We start from the raw sequence: 18,875 nt of genomic DNA, 5'->3' as shown, positions 1-18,875 counted from the left end.
TTAATGCATCCTTGTTGAATAAGAAGTTCTTTGGGCAGCACTTTATTAAGAGTTAAAATGGGTTAGGGGATCGTAAAAATACAGAATACCAATATGCAGGATAATAAGCTAATTAATAGTGAATAGTGTTTCCCAATCGAACGTGTTATCATATACACAGTATCTATATAGTTTATTAGAAAAAATATGCTATGCACAACAGCCGTAAGCACTCATAATATAGCCAAAAATGTACATTGATAAATTAAACAAACAAGCTTGCACCCTTTATTTGATATGTAATGAATATACTGATATATATATATATATATATAGTAAATGAGTCTGCCTGCTCTCACAAGTCCACATAATTATATTAATGTCTTTTATAACTCACCATGATAACAGTCGTATTTATTCTAAATTGTTTTGTCAACAGGCTAGCAAATGCGGTGCGTAAAAACAGTCTGTTCGTTTTATATTTCACTTTGTTTGTATAACTGCAAAGCACCGTGACAATATTATGCCTCGCTCTGGGCGTCCTGACCTGTCTTTTCGGCAGAATCATAAACATGTCAGGGATTTAATAAGATGCATTCATCTTCCTAGCTCATTCCTGTGGTTTATCATCAAAAGGCAGCATGTGTCTCCAGAAGCAAAACAAAAGATTTAGGATCCTTGCATTAATGTGTTCCTCGAGCCTGTGTTACCGAATCCAGCCAAATTTGAACCTGACCTTTTGAATGATTACGGGACAATTTGCATGGCGTCTGATGAGAGGTGCACGAAAGGGCAGTGTTATGAGAGTCATCACGATGTGTGAAAATGCTATTCTTTGCATGCATTACGGTGGAAGATTCTCTTTTAGTCTCTAACTGTTTGTTTTATTTTTAAAACTCAAGAGACCAATTAAACCGTCGCTTTAAACTTCAAGACTATGAAGACATTCTTGATGTGGTGAACATGTTTCAGGTCAGACTAATGATTTCAGTCAATGACGCGAACGATATGGATTCACAATGACTCATCTTCTTTCATGAGCCCATCATCCCAGTTCTCCGACCTAGTGATGCATCATCTTGTTACACATATCAGAAGAGATGCGGAACCATGCCATGTTTTTTTGTTTTATTAATTATTTTATTCAACAAGAAAGCGTTAAGTTGAGGCATGTTTATAATGTCACAAAAATCAATTCTTCCCTTTCCCTCTATTTATACAATAATTGTGAAAACAAAAATATTAATTTCACATAATATCGCAAGAATATTAAACAGCACAACAATACAAAAATATTGATAATGATAATACGAAACGCTTTTGCAAATCAGCATATCAGTATGATTTTCGCATGAAAAATATAAGTATGGCTGCTGAAAATTCAGTCTTGTGATCGCACACAAAAAGTTTAATTATTATGTTAGTTTATATATTAAAATACAAAACCTTTATTTCATTTAATTTTTTGTCTACTTTATAAATAGAGCCGTTATAAATGCAGCCTTGCTGAGAATTAAATACTTCTGTAATATAAACTTTTCATTTGTTAGCTTGACTGGCTATTTTGTACTGCTTTCTATTATATGTTGATATAGTGTTTTATATTTTCAAAATTCAAAAGATGTTGTTTAAATGTTACTAAATCTCACAGGACTGTGTTGCTCACCATATGTTCTCCAAATTCTCATCCCTGGAGAGCGTTCTAGTGATGGCAATAAATGAAGATTGGGATGTGACCATATTTTGAAGTTTTTCCAGCTCTCCATTGGAGCGCATGACGAAACACTCCATGTTCTGCATGCTAGCTTTGAGCTGCTTTCGCTTGGCAACTGTATAAAACACCTGAGCCTCAGCACGGGGGCCGCTCTGTCCCACAGCTGTACGGGGCAGCCCTGTGGGATTTAGGCACAGATCTCTACATTCATCCCAGCTCCCAATGGCCCTCCTCTTCTTCTAGGTCAGATCTAGCATTTTCGTTTTGTTTGGGAGCCCTGTGTCGAACATGCACTTGCATAAATATCGGGCTATCCTTTTTAAACAGCTTTTGCGGTGGGTCATCTTCTGTTGTTTTAATCAGTTATCCTTGTCTTTCTTTTCTCCAGCAGTATGACACCACTGTTCAAACGTTTGGGGTCCATAAGATTAAAACTTGTTAAATCGATTAAAACAGTAAAGACATACATAAGGTTACAAAAGTTTTATATGTTGGATAAATATAAAAAAAAAAATATATATATATATATATATATATATATATATATATATATATATATATATATATATATATATATATATATAGAGAGGTGGTATATTATTTTGGTGGTATATTTTATACAGGCTACTTAATTTTATATTAGCACACATTTTTATAATCCTATGAAGCTAACCCTGTGAGAAACCTGAGAGAAAACTGATTTTATTTTCACTAGTGGTTTGAAGCTTGTTGTTTTGCAGACCATCACAGTTCTACCGTATGTGACATGAGAATAGGTTTGGAAGAACATTTGAAGGAAAATATTTTTTTTGTCTGTGGTGTAAACACACTCCTGGCCAAATGCCCGCAGAGGGCATCACTTCCCTTTTTGATAATTAATGTAGTTACCATGTTTTGAACATCACATCCTGCCCTTTCCCCTCAGATGTAGTCTATCCAAAAGTATTTGGGCATTATCTAAAATGTACCTTAACTTAGCACCAGCTAGCTTGATAGCTAGACAGTTAGCATCTGATTACAATATTTAGACCTACTTATTTTCAGTATGGTTATAAATAAACATTCATATATGTCGACTAGTTGATCCAAAGAATATAAAAATGTACACCTTTTAAGAACTTTCAAACTTGTGTCAGAAGTTTAATTACAAATGTCATTTTAAATAGCAATGTGGTCAGAGAGCATATAAAGAACTTATTATTGATGGTAATGAAATTGTCGTAGTTACGTTGCCAGTGTGTCATAAAATTACTAATATATCATGAATATAAGTATAAGTATATAAATATATAAGTATATATGTGCTTTTTCATTCCCCATGTGCTCTGTGTGAAAAAATTTTCATCTTTGTGCGTTTATTCCCTCACCACACCATGACAATATATATACAATGCATATTTTTGAACAAGGATAATAAAGGATTATAAAACAAGGATTATTGGAATATGTTAAAAAATACTTTATACTTCTACTTCAAAATTGGCCATTTCCTTGTAATTATTTAGTCATTTTCAATTTCTAGCAACTTCCAACTGGAAACATTTTTTTATTATTTGTATTTATATTTTGTATTTATATTATTTATATTTTATTCAATATTTGATTGAACAATGGCCTAATTAACCTCCCAAACTTTGAAAGATGATGTCAGCTCTGAGGTTGCCATAGCAGCTGTCTGATCTCCCTGGAAATGATACATCCAAGAGATGAAAAGAGTGCATCCATTCCCCTCGCTGACATCTAAATATTTATCCCACGGCCCATGACTGGAGAGACCGTCTGATTTAAGGTCTCTGTGATTTAGTTTAGATTTCATTTTTGTTCTTTTTATAATCCAGAGCGGCCACCCTGAAGCAGAGCTCCACAGACCTCTGCTCGATGAGATGACGGACATCTGATAAGTGCGTACAGATGGAGGGTGTCCAATAAAGCCAAAGTCATTACACATGGACACACATTCAGGTCTTAACACACACATGTATAACAAGTAGTGTTATCATGTAGTGATAATATTCACAGATAAGAATTCTTTATTTTACTTATTATTATGAAGATCCTGCAGGATGTCAGTTGTGTAGTGGCCTATGATATTCATTTTATATATTTTCTTTGTTCAAAATTGTTTATGTTTTGTTTGTTTTTTCAGTTAAAAATGTTTACTGGTTACATTTTATTTAATTAAAAATGTAATTGATTGACATTATAAAACTTTCAATATTAAATAGCAATTTAAAAGCTTAACAAAGATTACATTTCTATAGCTCTATGAAGTTTTATTTCATGACTTTTCTATACTTTATTTTAATGTATTAAGTATTCACATCAAAAGCGTCTCTAATAAAATTATAAATTGATACATTTTCTAAAAATAAATATTTTCGCAGCAGGCACAGGATGTCAATATAGTATCAGGTTGACATTTGACATAACGAAATTTAACCAAATACCAACATCTTATAAAGTTGTGTGCCTTTTTGGATATTTTATTAATTAATTTTTTCCCGAAATACTGTTTTGTGTATTACATTTTTCTGCTAAATAAATTCTGGTAAATATTTCTTTAAAACAAATGTTTTATTTTATTTGTAATAGGAGTGTTATCATTACATTTCTGTCACCGTTTCTTCAAGTTAAGGTGAACTTTTATTTTGCCTGGTTGCTGTGAAGACCAGTTTTTGTTTGTATGTGATGTCACAGTATTATTCTCAAAAGAAATGGTAAAAAGCCCATGAAGTGACATTCAGAGCAGTTATAACAGCTATATAACTACCTACCCAGGATTCAATGCTCTCTGGTTCAGAATCAAGTACAGCAGTTTACTATGAGCGTGTTATGAGCATTAAAGCGTCTCCCCCATTTTGTGAATTGAGTGAACGTAGGGCCCAAGGCAACATGCCGCCTCATCTCTCCTGATAGCCTTTTATGCCCATTAAATATCCTTTGAGACTCCAACCCTAATCCTATCTTTGCGAATCACATCTCATCCACAGAGCCCTTAATGATCTTCTCTCCTGACTTTCCTTCACCAGAACCTGATTTTGATGTCGCACGTCAGACTCGTGGAGTAATTCTCCTCCTTGAGCTCGAGCTCTATACATAATTCAAGCCCCATCCATCTGCCTGTTGCATGGATTAATATTTTCTGCACAGATTTGTAGGAGGAGATTGTGTCCATATGCCGGAGGCTACGGAGAGAGTAGCTTTGTGGAACGGCATCATTTTCTTCCCGCGGACTTGAGTGGCAGAGATGGAGAGCACTTCAGGACCGTCACATTCAGGCTGATTGATGCTCTTCACACTCTAGGCAGCGCTCTTTAGATTTATAACGCTCTCCCGGACCGATACACCAATCAAAACAAAGCATGCGCGCCCATTTCAAAGCAGTCAGATATGTAAACAAATATAATGATCCTGGTGGCAGCTTAAATTATCTAAAGCAGGACCTTTTGAAATGGCGCCTAAAGGTGTTTATTGAAAATCTATGTATCTGGCTGTCTACTAGTGTTATTATGATCAGATATTGACTGAACTTGCAGAGTCTATTAACTCTCTGTATACTGAGGTATTATTTCTGTTGTTTGGGTTTCTCTGGAAGGCTATAGCTGACAGCTCGGGTCACAATGACTGAGAGCAAAAAGCAGTCACATTGATTTAAGACCGTATTTATGGCCGATAAGTTTTTCGCCAGCCCCGCAGTCGCTCTATTTTAGCTTTTCCCATAATGTCATGTCACAATTTATGGCCTCCGTTGTACGACGTATTCTTTTTTTGAAGATTAATATTAGTTATTATAGTGGTGTGTGTGTGTGTGTGTGTGTGTGTGTGTGTGCCTGAAAAGAGAGAGGAAGAGGATATGAAATGCTTAGAGGAGAAAAGGGGAAAAGGCTCTGCTCAAAACTCGTAAGTCGACTACCTGTAGCCAGCGTCATGGACTCGCTGCTGACCTGAAGGCACTTTCAAAAGATAGGCAGCTTCTGATATTCCTCAGTTTGGTCAGGTTCGGGCAGCATGACATGCATGTTTCACGAACAGGGCCGTCCCAGGATGCATTGCGGTTGGCTGAGTGAAAAATTAATCTAGGATGACATTGAGAGATTTTTATAAATGTACTTAAGCCAGTTTTTTTTTTTTTTTTTCAAGAAATTCATAGTTTTCTTCAGCAAGGATGCATTAAACTGCTAAAAGTGACATTTATCATTTTAAATAAATGCTGTTCTTCTATTCGGTAGTGTACATTTGTATATACTGTAAAATTTTATCACATTTTTAGCTTAGTTACACAATAAAAAAACCTCTTTCATACACTTTGCATGTGAATCATTATTTTAGAGAACGCTATCTAAGTAAAATGTTCGAAATCAGTAGTTTCCATTGGGCCTTTGTAACCTAAAAGACCTTGGTAGAGCTCTGACATTGCTTGTGATTGTCCTCCCCAGATGACTGTCCTGTCCGTGTCCATGTATGCATGAAGAATCGATCTAAACTTACAGGGATTTAGAGGTCCTTTGATGTGACAACACACTGAAAATTGCTTAAAATAGCACTAGAGATTAAACTGATGAAATCCTATTTAAAGGAGCCTTCACCAAATCTTTACTATTCAATTGCCATCTGCCGAAAAACTCTTACTTAAACCACAAACAGACTGCGTTTCTATTTGCCTGTGTTTATATCAGCCTTTGCGACCTTCACTCAGTGTCAACATATACCTCTGACCTCGCTCTCAGCTCTCAAGGTAAACTCTCTGATAATTAAACCCCGACATTAGAGTCTGAAATCAAACAGGAAGGATCGGTCGTACTCCTCAGACCAGAGCTGCATCGCTCATTCCTCAGTTAAGTGCTTCCTGATGTGCAGCTGCCCAAGATTAGCAGGTATTTCAAAGCTGGATCCGATCGCTCATGCTAAAGCTTTTATCAGACAACCCTACGAGCCGGAGACAAGCAAAAGAGGAGATTATTAGAAGACAATGGGTCTCTGTTTATTGAGTTGGCTCCTATCAACATTCGGTTCAAAGCTTTGATAAATTTAATAAAAGCTGCTTGCCTTGCTTAGGGTAGGTCTGTAAGTTGACATTGAACCTCTGGATAAAGTTAGTTACTTGTAGACTAGTTGTTGCCTATTTGCTCAGCTCTTGGTCGTTCAAATCTCTGTGCTTTGCATTTTTGTGGAATGTGTTGTGAATGACTTTTTTGGTATAACAACAGTACATACGGTACTTGTATATATATATTGAAGGCGTGTGAGAAAGAGACATTTGTTGTTATTCCTTTCCAGTGAAAAAACTCATCTTTCAACTGAATCACTGAGGTGAATCAGATCAGTATGATTCACTAAGAAAAAATAACTTAGCAGTTAAACTGACTCAGTTGTTGAGGTAAATTATATATAAGTACACTAATAAAGTTTACCGGTATATAATTGAATATTAAATACCTATATTATGTTAATACTGCTTACACACAAGATCTTCTTCACACAGTTTCTAAAACCTCACACTCAAAAACCAGAAGAACACACCAAATCTTGGCCTTTGACTCATAAAACACTTTTTGCAAAACACAACACACAGTTTTAACATCTCAAATCTAACATGAATTCAAATTATGATAAATGTGTTTGCATTTTTGCGTTTGTTTTTGAGATGTGTTTGTGATATTCTGAATGCAGAGCTTCTTTTAGCAAGAGATGTAAGGCATTTTGCATGTGCAGTTCTTGGATTTATGTGTACAGTTTTGATATAATGATATAAATAGGCAACGTTTGTGTGCAAATATATACACACACACACACACACACACATATATGATATGATAGCACTAATATATATATATATATATATATACATATACATTTATGTGTGTGTTAAGTATATTATATATATATATATATATATATATATATATATATATATATATATATATTTTTATTTATTTTTTTTTTTTTTTGAATAATATTGTATACATTTTTGTGATGAAATTTAAGTTCACTACACTATATAAAGGTTATTTATTGGCATTGATGATTCCATGAAATATCTTTAAGAATCATGGAACCTTTCCATCTTACAAAAGTTTATTTATTGTGGAAAAAGATTGTTTAGATTATTAAAATGATTTTCCCACTGAAAAAACATGGTTCTTTAAGAGCTGTTTACTGAAAGTTTCTTAGATGAACCTCTAAACAGTTCTTCCATCATTATAAAAACTCTCTTTTGCCACCTTTTATTTTTAAAGACCGTTTATAGGTTGAGATTTCTGATTCTCTTGAATGCACATGAGACTCAGTGGCACTGATATATAGCCTGTTAAATCTGTTCATCTAAACTCATCCATCACTTCACTTGTTGTCCTCGTCCTGCAGTACTGTGCTGCCCTCACTAGGAGGCCTATTGTCATTACAATAATCTAATATAATTTGTGATCTCCATTTCCATTTGGTTTTTAATTTCAGGGGGTGAAATTTTCCACATATCTCCGAAAGATGTCCCTCACCCATTGCTTTTGCCCACTTCTTCTCCAGTCTGCGCTTTCTGAATGTGCACTATACAGTGTGTTACACTATATTTCGATCTGGCTCGGATTGGTCGTGCTAAAGCTTTATCAGGCAACCGTTGTTGAGTTATATTTGAAGGCGGTGGGGCTCTGTTTACTCAGAGCATCCTCATCTCAACACATATTCAGAAAAGCGCAGTACAAACATATAGCTGTGCAATATGTGAATAGCTGGGAATAGCTGTGCAACAGCGTGAAGATCTGAACTTCTAAATGAGTTCATCAGGTCCGTTCTGGAGTGTAAATGTATATACGTGTGTGTGTCGCGTGGCTACGCGCTAATCCTCAAATCAAGGTGTCCATGTCAGGCTTTCCACCTTGGTGCTGTGTGTGTCTGTCTAGAGCAGCACAGATGGAGCCAGGGACGGGATTAGGGAAGATTTTCCTTGATTTAATAAACTACTATGGCTCAGAAATGTAAGGGATAAACCTGGATACACAGAGACAGTTGCTGAGCGCAGCACATCAGAGAGCCGCCGCACATCCACACATGAGCCCAGGCGACGCATGTCCTACTTACACCCCCTCCAACGTCCCAGGCCGGGACGAAGGGGAAGATTGAGCTTTTACCACTAAAAAGATTAAAGGTTGACAAAGTGCAAAACAAATCTGGCAGACAGAAACAAGCACAATACTGTTTTTGGATAATGTTTTGATTGAATTAGACGGTCCAAGAAGTAAATTTAGTTCTAAATATCCAAGGAAAGTACATGTTTATGTTTAATAAATTGTGCAAATCGTTACGTAGGTAATATTAGAAGAATGCATTTTCTTAAAGAAATAAAAAAATATTTTAAAAAAGTAATATTTTGAAATTTTTGAAAGTACTGTATTTTCATAAAAACAATATATACATCTTTTTGTATTTATATATACACATACATAATAAATATATACAGTACACACACATATATCATGTAAATAAAAACTTTTATTTTGAATATGATTATTCTTGATTAATCATTTGATAGCAATGATATATATATATATAAATATATATATATATATTTTACATGTAATTTATTCCTGTTATCCAAAGCTGACTTTTTCAGCAGCCTTTACTCCAGTCTTCAGTGTCATTATTTAGCTTGGAATGAGAGTATAGTTCCTAGTCTTATCAGCCTAGAAAAACGCAAGTAGTTTATTAATTTAGTTGAATAATTTGTTAATACTGCTATGAATAATTTATCAATTCATTAATTTATACATATACATACATACACATACAGCATATTTTTTGAAAATATTTACACATATTTCAAGTATATATTTATGTTCATATAAAAACACATTTTTCTTAAATATATACATGCATGTCCGTGTATTTATATGTATTACAAAACTACGTAAACAAACATTTCTCTCAGATGTGATTAATCATTTGAGAGCACTAAATCATATATAATTATAATTATTTAAAATAAGATTTTAATATAAATATAGATAATTGGAATACATAATTACTGAATTGTTTATTTTATTATTATGATTAATATTTTATTAATATTTTAATATCTAGATACAATAAAATAAAATGACGCATTTAATATGATAAAAATACTAAATGAAGTACTGTAATAAAATTAGCTTACTAGTGGCATTATTATTTATATTGATAAGAATCAGAATCTTTTGGTAAATAGACCTTGTCCTAACGTATAGCTCCCCCTGTGAGGTTAATGAGGATAAATGATAAGTAATGTGCTTGTGATTTAGATCAGTTTCCCATCGGATCCTTTAATCCGGGAGGTTTATCTTCCTGTGAGAATATGAATGAAGGCAGTCCAGCAGTGAAAGAGCCGTCGGTTACATCATCTTTAAGACCAGCCGAGCTCGACTTGTTTCACGTGAATGCATGGCGAGATTGAGCTGCAGATTGTTGGAGGATTACTAGTCCAGATCCACAACAGAAATTAAAAAATGGAGAGATGGGCGCAGTCTCATGAGCAATAACAAAGCGGCTTGAGGGCAGCACTCAGCCTAAAGCAAGACGTCACAGAGAGATTCGGTCTAAAGCTGAAAGTTAAAGGGAATATAGCAGCAGTTCAGCGCCGCAGCTCGGCTCAGCACCACGTCTGTCTGTGATCGAGGGATACGCCGCCAAACTGGCTGACCAGGACAGTTGGGAATGCTGGGATCAGTTGATCCACCTCCAGCTGAGCAGCTCAGGAGACTTCCTGCCCTGTGAGTGACCTCGGGTGCACTTCAATTAGTCTCCTCGGGTAGCATTTAGCACGTTTCCTTCAGCGGAAGCTTTGTTAAGTTTATTATACACTTATATGTTTATTTTATTTATTTATTATATTTATGTGCGGTTTTCTTGCTCTTTGCTTAAACTATCTTGGTTGTTGCGTATTGAGGAGCTCATTTATTACAATTTCTTTGTGCGTGTTTGGATGTTTTTACGTTTTTTCCTACTTTAAGATGCATTTTCGCACACGCGTTGGATGCATACGAAAAACTGTGCGCCGCGAACTGCTGAAAGGACACCTCGTTTCACCTTATTTGCTTCTGAGAACATGATTTTTGGGAACCACAGGGGTTTTAAAGGTTTTTGCGTGTGTGTGTGTTTTGGTGGATTAGGAATTTTGTCTTTGTAGGATTATGATTTTTTCGCTTTTTTGTCAAATGTACAATTTAATGATGTCACCTAAGAGTCAAGCCCTGTTGCCGAGCCTGCCCTCTGAAGTGTCTCAACACCGGCTGTCTCTCTGCTGTCACAGGTGATTCTCAGCGGGTCGAGATGCCACGGAAAGACATGGAGGTAATCATGGGACAAATGGTTGTTCTGGAGGCCTGGTACACCCCCACTACCTCCATCGAGAAGAACGCGGTCATCTGGACCTTCATGGCCAATCACTCCAAACAAGTGAGGAGGTTTCATTTAGAGAATATTTGTACAAAAAAATATATAGTATTTCATATATTGTATATAATATAATATAATATAATATCTAACCTTAAACTATAAACTCTTTTTATATTATAGATAATTAATTTATTAATAAAAACATAATTAAATAGATATATTTAACTTAAAATCTTGATATTGAATTTTAAAATTTGTCCATGACATATATCTTAAGAAAAATTAATTAAGTCTTAAGATATATGTCTGTAGTCTTAAGTTCTGTTCTATATAATTATTTTCTTAATAAAAATTAATTTAATGTATTTACATTTAAACCAAAAAAGTCAAAGCTTATCCCTGTTATATATATATATATATATATATATATATATATATATATATATATATAATAGTGCTGTCAAACAATTAATTAATTGCGATCCAAGATAAATGTTTTTGTTCACATGAATCGTCTGTGTACTGTGTATATTTATTTTGTATATATAAGTACACACACATGCAGGTAGGTTATATTTATATATTAAATATATTTATATATCATATAAATTATAGGAATATAAGCATAAATATATATTAAAATATATACTGTATGTGTGTTTATATATATATATATATATATATATATATATATATATATATATATATATATATATATATATATATTTTTTTTTAACATTGTTCCAATGTAATATATGTAATCAATTCATAATTAATTATATATATCGTTATCTTGATGCTGAATTTTAAAATACAGCAAGTCCATGTTATACTGTCTGTACATAAAAAAAGTCCATGTTATATATTATTAATTTACTAATATAGTATATTAATATACTATTAATTAATTCAATGTGTATATGTTATATATTTATTTACCCATAATCTCGATATTGATTTTACATACATAAGCCATCCATTTCCAGCCCTCCTTTGCTGTCTTTTTGAAAAAAAAAAAAACAGATGGATTACATGATAGAACAATCTGTTGTCCTCCATCAGCAGACTAATAAATTACATGAACCTGACATGTCAGACCCAGCTCGCTCAACAGATGGCTTTCACGTTAATGTCACCGGAAGAGTATGGAACACTTGAAAGGTCAAAGACTGCTTATGAAAAAACACGGGATGAATTTGATGGATGGGCGAGAAGTGGATTAACTCCAGCCGTTATCGCCGAGGCTTTTCGATTGAAATGTAAATGTCAACCGATACACCCGAGGCATGATAATGTGTCAGGTCATACCAAATGCATGCGTGCGTATGAATAATACTTGCTACCTGGTCTCGTGGCATAAACGTACCTTGGTGCACTTTTCGGTGAGACACAAACGTACAGCAAGGTACATAATAACTGTGTGGCACAAAAAGTGTAATATGTGAACTGGGTTACTTTGGGTTATCTTTAGTACGACAGTTTACCTTCTCTGTGCGTTTGACTGCAGGTCATCTCCTACTTCTCGGGACAGATTGGCATCGGTAGCACTGACTTCCGGAGGCGGGTGGGTTTTGCCATGTCGATGCCCTCTGCCAATCTGTCCATCTACATCAATAACACGCAGGAGTCTGACTCCGGGCGCTATCACTGCCACGTCATCATTCCTGGAGCTCCAGGCCTGTCTGGAGAGCTACACCTCAATGTTAAAGGTACTTTGGCTAAATGTATTGAGATATTCAGGGTACTTTACCGTCTGGCTCATGATTTCTTTTTCTCTTCGTTGTAGTTCCTCCATCCACGCCTGTGTGCTCTATGACAGGAAATCCTGTACTGAGTGGCAATGTAACGCTGAGCTGTAAATCCAGCCATGGCAAACCTGTTCCTCAGTACAAATGGACCAAAGCAGCTCCTCTTTCTGAGGTCTTCTTCTCTCCCATGCAAAGTGAGTCTGCATGCTTGCAGTAGCTGATTCTCTTTCTTTGTCTGAGGATGATTCAGGAGCTTTGTGGATGCATTAAACACATCGAGTTTATTTTTCACACACTATGATAACGAAGGAGGCACGATTTGGATTCATTTGCTGTATGGATTGAAAAGTTAGGAATCTGTGAGATTGTTGATTTTACTGTAGATACAGTAAAACAATCTATTATTGCAATTTAAAAGAAATGTTTTTATTTTTATATATTTTAAAATGCCATTTATTCCTGCGTTGGCAATTTTTCTGCATCATTACACCAGTTTTCAGTGTCACATGATCCTTCAGAAATCAGTTTAAGGTGCTGATTTGTACTCAAGAACGATTTTCTTCTTATTATCAGTGCTGAATATTATATAAACTTTGTTAGCACTTTATTTGAAGATGTTCATGTCACACATGGATTTACTATTATAAAAACAATAAATGATGCATTATTACAGGCAAGTAACCCTGAACCATATATTATCCTAAGCATATATTAATTACATTTTTAGTAATTAATAATACTTAGATTAATTAATATTAATAGTACTTAAATATATAATATATAAATATGTATATTAAATATATATAACAAGGACGCCTTAAAATAGTGTAACCGAAACCTTTCAAACAAACAGCATTTATTTAAAAACTTCCTTTCATCGATTTATATTCGTAATGAAAGTATTGATTTCTTAAAACAGCAACAACAACATCAAAAATCTTGGAGATAAACCGCCAAAACTATACTAATGTTATTGAGCTTAAGAAGTGTTCAAATAGCATAAATGACTCAATAACTGAATTGGCTGTTAAATGATTAGACTAAAAATTTGAAAATAAAACTCTGTTAACACAAGATCATCCTGTCGTCAAGAATTATTATTTGCTATGCTGCGTTAAAAGATGTATCAACAATCAAAAATACAGTAAAGTGCTTATTTTGTCTTTTTTTTAAAATTGCTTTTACCTGTAGCACAAAATAAGCAGAGCAGAAAAGGAATTAGAAGATAAGTGTAGAGTTGTTCTGTTATGATGTCTGCTTGTAGACCAACCTGGAAGACTACCGGGCATTCCCCAGGAAAATCACTCAGCTGTTTTAGACTTAATTTTGCTACTTGTTAACAACCATACAACAGTTTTCAACTTTATTTTGTAATTTATGTTGTAGTCTCTTCAAGTAATGTCAACCACAGTGCTTTTTTTAGGCAAAAATAAGAAAAAAACCATTCCTCCTAATAATGCTGTGTTTTAAGGCGTTAAGTCTATCAATAAATCTTACTAAAGCAGAAAAATAAATACACTAGGAGTATGATTTTCTAAAATAATGAATGGTTTTATATCAAGAAAAATGCATGATAGCTCTCACACAAATATTATGCAGCAAATATTTCTTGAGCACATTTGAATGATTTCTGAAGGCTCGTGTGACACTGAAGACTGGAGTAATTCAGCTTTGCATCACAGGAATAAATTCTAAATATTTTATATTTTATATATTCATATATATTCATATTTTTGTAAAGAAAAAAATACAGATCCCAAACGTTTGAGCAGTAGCGTACAACTGTGTTAAATAGTTTTTTATTTTGTTATTATTGTTTTATGATTTTAAGGGACTTTTTTTTCTCTCTCTGTGCTCAATCTGTTTATTATCGTGATGAAATTGGTGAGATGCTATGTAGAAAGGAAGAGCACGGGCATCGTTTATCACTAATGTAGATCTCTCTCTCTCTCTCTCTCTCTCTTTGGCCTGAGGAGAGGTGGAAATAGCTCGGTTACCCTTAGATCGGCCAAAGAGACACGTTCCCATCTGCCTCTAAACACGACAGGTCTGACCTTGACCGACTGCCAGGAACATCTTACATTTCTGCTGGCGTGTTTTCTCAATTCCGTATCAAACGATAAAGAAACGCATGACATATTACAGTTACAGAAATAGAAAATTTGCATTAGCATCCAATGCATTTTTTTCCCAAATATATCACGATGATTTCTGTTGACATGTTCTTTCCGATCAGCACAAATCTTCGGTTGAAATACACGGCTGTGCCAGCTGTTCACAAAAGCTGGCTTATACTTATCAACCATGCAGCAAATTTCCTCCTTGATCCCAGGCACGTGTGTCTCCCAGTTAGAGAGTCCTGAGGGAGGCGAGGTGCTCAGTAAAGACAAGCGTGTTGTGTTTTCTCCCGGTCATCTGTCTTCCTCTCGTTCCTCTCTCTGTCACTCTCATCATTCACAGAGTGGAGGTCCTGCCCCCAGCCTGTGCTTGTGCTGGGATACCTGGGTAAGGGAATAGACCCTAGGATAGAGAAAACTCCTTTAGATAGACTCTCTTACAGTGTTCTTTAGTTCATTCCTCAACCCTTGTTTGCTTGTCTTGAGTAAGGATCGATACTTTATAAAAAAAAAAAGGTATGTTAAAGCAAAGACATTCTTAACATTACAGAAGATTTATATTTTAACATTAATGCTGTTCGTTTTATCTTTCTATTTATCAGAGCTGTTGGAAATATGTAAGAAAAATATTTTACGGTCAGCAGATTAGTATATTAGAATGATTTCCGGATCATTTGACACTGAATACTGGAGTAATAATGATGCTGAAAATTCAGCTTTGCCGTTAAAATAAACAACATTTTTAAGATATTTTCAAATAGAAAAGATTTATTTTAAATTGTAATTATATTTCACAATATTACTGTTTTTAAGCAAATAAACACAGCTTTGGTGAGCATATACTCTTAAAAATAAAGGTGCTTAAAAGGTTCTGCACAGCCATGCAACAAAGAACCAATCAGTTTAAAGAACACTATATTTCTTAGATTTTTATAATCTATAGAACTTTTTTTTCCCCACAAAGAATGGAACCGAAAGGTTCTTCAGATGTTGAAGGTTCTTCTATGGCATCGTGAAACACCTTTATTTTTAAGATTGCATGATACTTTTTAAATGTTGGTGACACCAAACTTTTGAAAGGTCGTACACTCAGTATTTTTTTAAAGCAGTTTTTTTTTTACATAACAGTAAGAATAAATAATACAGTGTGAATACAATGCTGTTGATCAAAAACATCGTTTTAAGGTGTTACTTTAGGTCAAAGCTTACCCGTGTCTTTGTAAAATCATTGTTAAAATATCATCATACGGTATGAATACATAGAAATAAGTTCGAAATGTGGCCTAGCGGGGTTTGAACCTGCCTAGGGTTATCTCCCGTATATCATGCTCTTCATATCATTCCCCGTCTTCTCTGGTCATGGTGGATCATCATTCTGTGAAAAACAAAGTATGAGTCCCACGGCACCCCTAACAGTCACAGAGAGAGTGTTTTACACTCGGCACAAAATCCCCCGTCAACAAAAAACAGCAAAAAGGACAAAAACAACAAAAAAGCTTAAAGCTTGATAGGCATTTTTAGCAATCAGCCATTTGTATCGATGTGTGTCAGCGAGATTAGAGCGATTCAATATCCAAAGCATATCAGCCTAAAAGCATATTAAACATCATCCTACCCCTTTCATGTTTTTTCGTTCCTCCCCATTGTTGAAATTATGAATCGTGTGCTATTTGTGTGTCTTGTTAGAGAGCTAAAATCGGTCCCGTGTTTTTGCGTCTCGTGGTTTAGAGGCAACACGAACTGAAGGTTTTTCTGAACAGACCGTAGAAGTGTTGATTTTCCGAAGCCAATCATTTTAAGTGAGACTTCATTAGTGTAAAAGTGCCTGTGAAATCTGTAAAGCCCAGACTGTGGTCCCTGGGCGTCCGGCCTCGGCTCGGGGTCACTGAGGAATTGGAGTTTGGCTGCTCATCACTGCAGGCCAATCAGTGTGTGGACAGAAGCTACGGCAGCAGATGGTCCTCGCCAATCTCTGCCAGCGCTGCAATTATGGCAGAAATGTAATGTTTGTTCTCTGTCTTGATGGTTTTAACTTCTCGTCTTTCTTGCCAGCATCATGCGGCGAAAATAAGCGTAGTATTGTCAACATAACTGTAGCCAAGTCGTTAGCACATATGTCCCGTATGTGTGTCAGTCATCACCACAAAGTGCTCTCATGAATAGCGATATCATATTTCATATATGGGTGTTTCTTCAACATCCTCAACTATTCTGAGACTATAAGGTTATTAGCTTTTTTATACGAAGGTCACTTACTAAAATACATTTTATGTATAAATAAGATTTATTGTTTTGCCCTTTCATTTCATCAAACAAGTAAAGTTGTCTCGCATGATTTCCACAAAAAAACTAAGTAGTTCGTCACTTTTAATCAAATTATTAATTATGAAATCTTGCGGAAATCAAACTGCGGTGAATATTTTTTGTTATATTATTATTTTTCTTTCATGATCTCCCATGCAGTGTTGGGAAGGTTACTTTAGAAAGGGAACAAAAATATTAAGAAAAACATTAGTGTAACTATTTTAATTATTTCATTAAATTAATGATTACATTTCAATACCGTTTTATTACTTTTCTATATTTCTAAACATTGTTAATCAACTGTTAATCAGCTTCAAACATTTAAAGCACGCAGGGTGACTTTTACGGTAATAGTCAAGACTGATTACTGTCACACTTTCAAAATCCTAAAATATTAACATTTCTAAAAAAATATGAAAATTGCCTTAAAGCACAGCCACCACAAAATCAGACTTTAGCATCTCTTTTTACTTTGAGGTTAAATACAGATTTAAAATCTTAACATGAAATAGTTTAATACGGTATTTGAAATCAAATATGTGACAGGAAATATCAAGCAATGCTTTGAAAAAAAAAAATATACACCCAAAATAGAAAATAAAACATGTTATTAATTATGACAGTTACAGTAAAGACGGGAGTAATTGCCGCTGAATATTTTCAAATAAATCCAAATAGAAAACTGTTATTTTAATAACGCTTTAAAATGTTTTTTTTTTCATAAATAAAGCTTTAGTGGATATAAGAGGCTTTTTTAAAGAAAATAAATCGTACTCGCCCCAAACTTCGAATAGTGACGTATACAATTTAACAATGTTAGTGAATGTTTGTTTTAAGGAAGTGCCACGAATGGAATAAACTCCCATAAAAGCAGAATAAGCAGTCACATGCTACATTAAGTCACAACAGCTGAAAGATACAGAGAGGTGATCTATATCGAAAAGACAGATTTGATGTTCAATTATGACGTTATTAATGTTTGATTTGCATTTTCAGATGAGAGGCAGGGCACCCTTCGACTTAGCAATCTCACCAAAAGCATGTCCGGCAAGTATGTTTGCCGCTCCAGCAACACGGCTGGGACTGACAGCTGCCACATCAATCTAGAGGTCTCCACCCGTACGTATCTCATAGAAACATTGATTCTGCATTCTATATCACAGATTTCAGCGCTCGCTAACCTAACTTGACAGTTCCTCTTGTGACCGCAGCTAACAACGCCTGGGTGATCGCCGGGGCCACGGTGGGCTCCGTGGTGGGTCTGATGGCTCTAGTTTTATTCCTGATCTTCATCCTGAGGAGAAACCGTGACACAGAAGAGGAGATGGCCAATGACATCAAGTGAACATGCGTTTTAAATTTCTAATATTTCAATAACTAGATACATGTGATGGCAGTTTTGTAATTTGATTACAAAATAATTGTAAATGTAATCTGAAAAATAGAAATTAAAATGTTAATTATTACGAAAGGGGTTGCATCCGAATACTTATTGCATTAATATTTACTATTTCTTGTCATGATTTTAAATCTGTACTTAACAATCTCTAAGTAAAAAGTGTTGCTAAATGTTTTATAATTAAATTATTATCTTTTTAATTCAAGTGTTTTGAAAGTCTGACAGTATTAAATATATTTGTACGGTACCCC

At 34.7% G+C, this 18,875-nt stretch overlaps 1 protein-coding gene across 1 annotated transcript in view; it reads left to right on the top strand.

Moving 5' to 3' along the window:
• esamb (endothelial cell adhesion molecule b) overlaps positions 1 to 18,875 on the top strand; it is a 33,976-nt gene that overhangs the window by 13,196 nt on the left and 1,905 nt on the right. Inside the window, exons 2-6 of the mRNA XM_043259513.1 lie at positions 10,971 to 11,116; positions 12,564 to 12,765; positions 12,843 to 12,998; positions 18,222 to 18,344; positions 18,437 to 18,566. Of these exons, the coding sequence (XP_043115448.1) occupies positions 10,971 to 11,116; positions 12,564 to 12,765; positions 12,843 to 12,998; positions 18,222 to 18,344; positions 18,437 to 18,566 (757 nt within the window). The remainder of the gene's footprint in view (positions 1 to 10,970; positions 11,117 to 12,563; positions 12,766 to 12,842; positions 12,999 to 18,221; positions 18,345 to 18,436; positions 18,567 to 18,875) is intronic.

Source organism: Puntigrus tetrazona, chromosome 15, assembly GCF_018831695.1.
Source record: "Puntigrus tetrazona isolate hp1 chromosome 15, ASM1883169v1, whole genome shotgun sequence".
Taxonomy (NCBI): Eukaryota; Metazoa; Chordata; class Actinopteri; order Cypriniformes; family Cyprinidae; genus Puntigrus; species Puntigrus tetrazona.
This window is presented reverse-complemented; position numbering and strand designations above follow the sequence as displayed.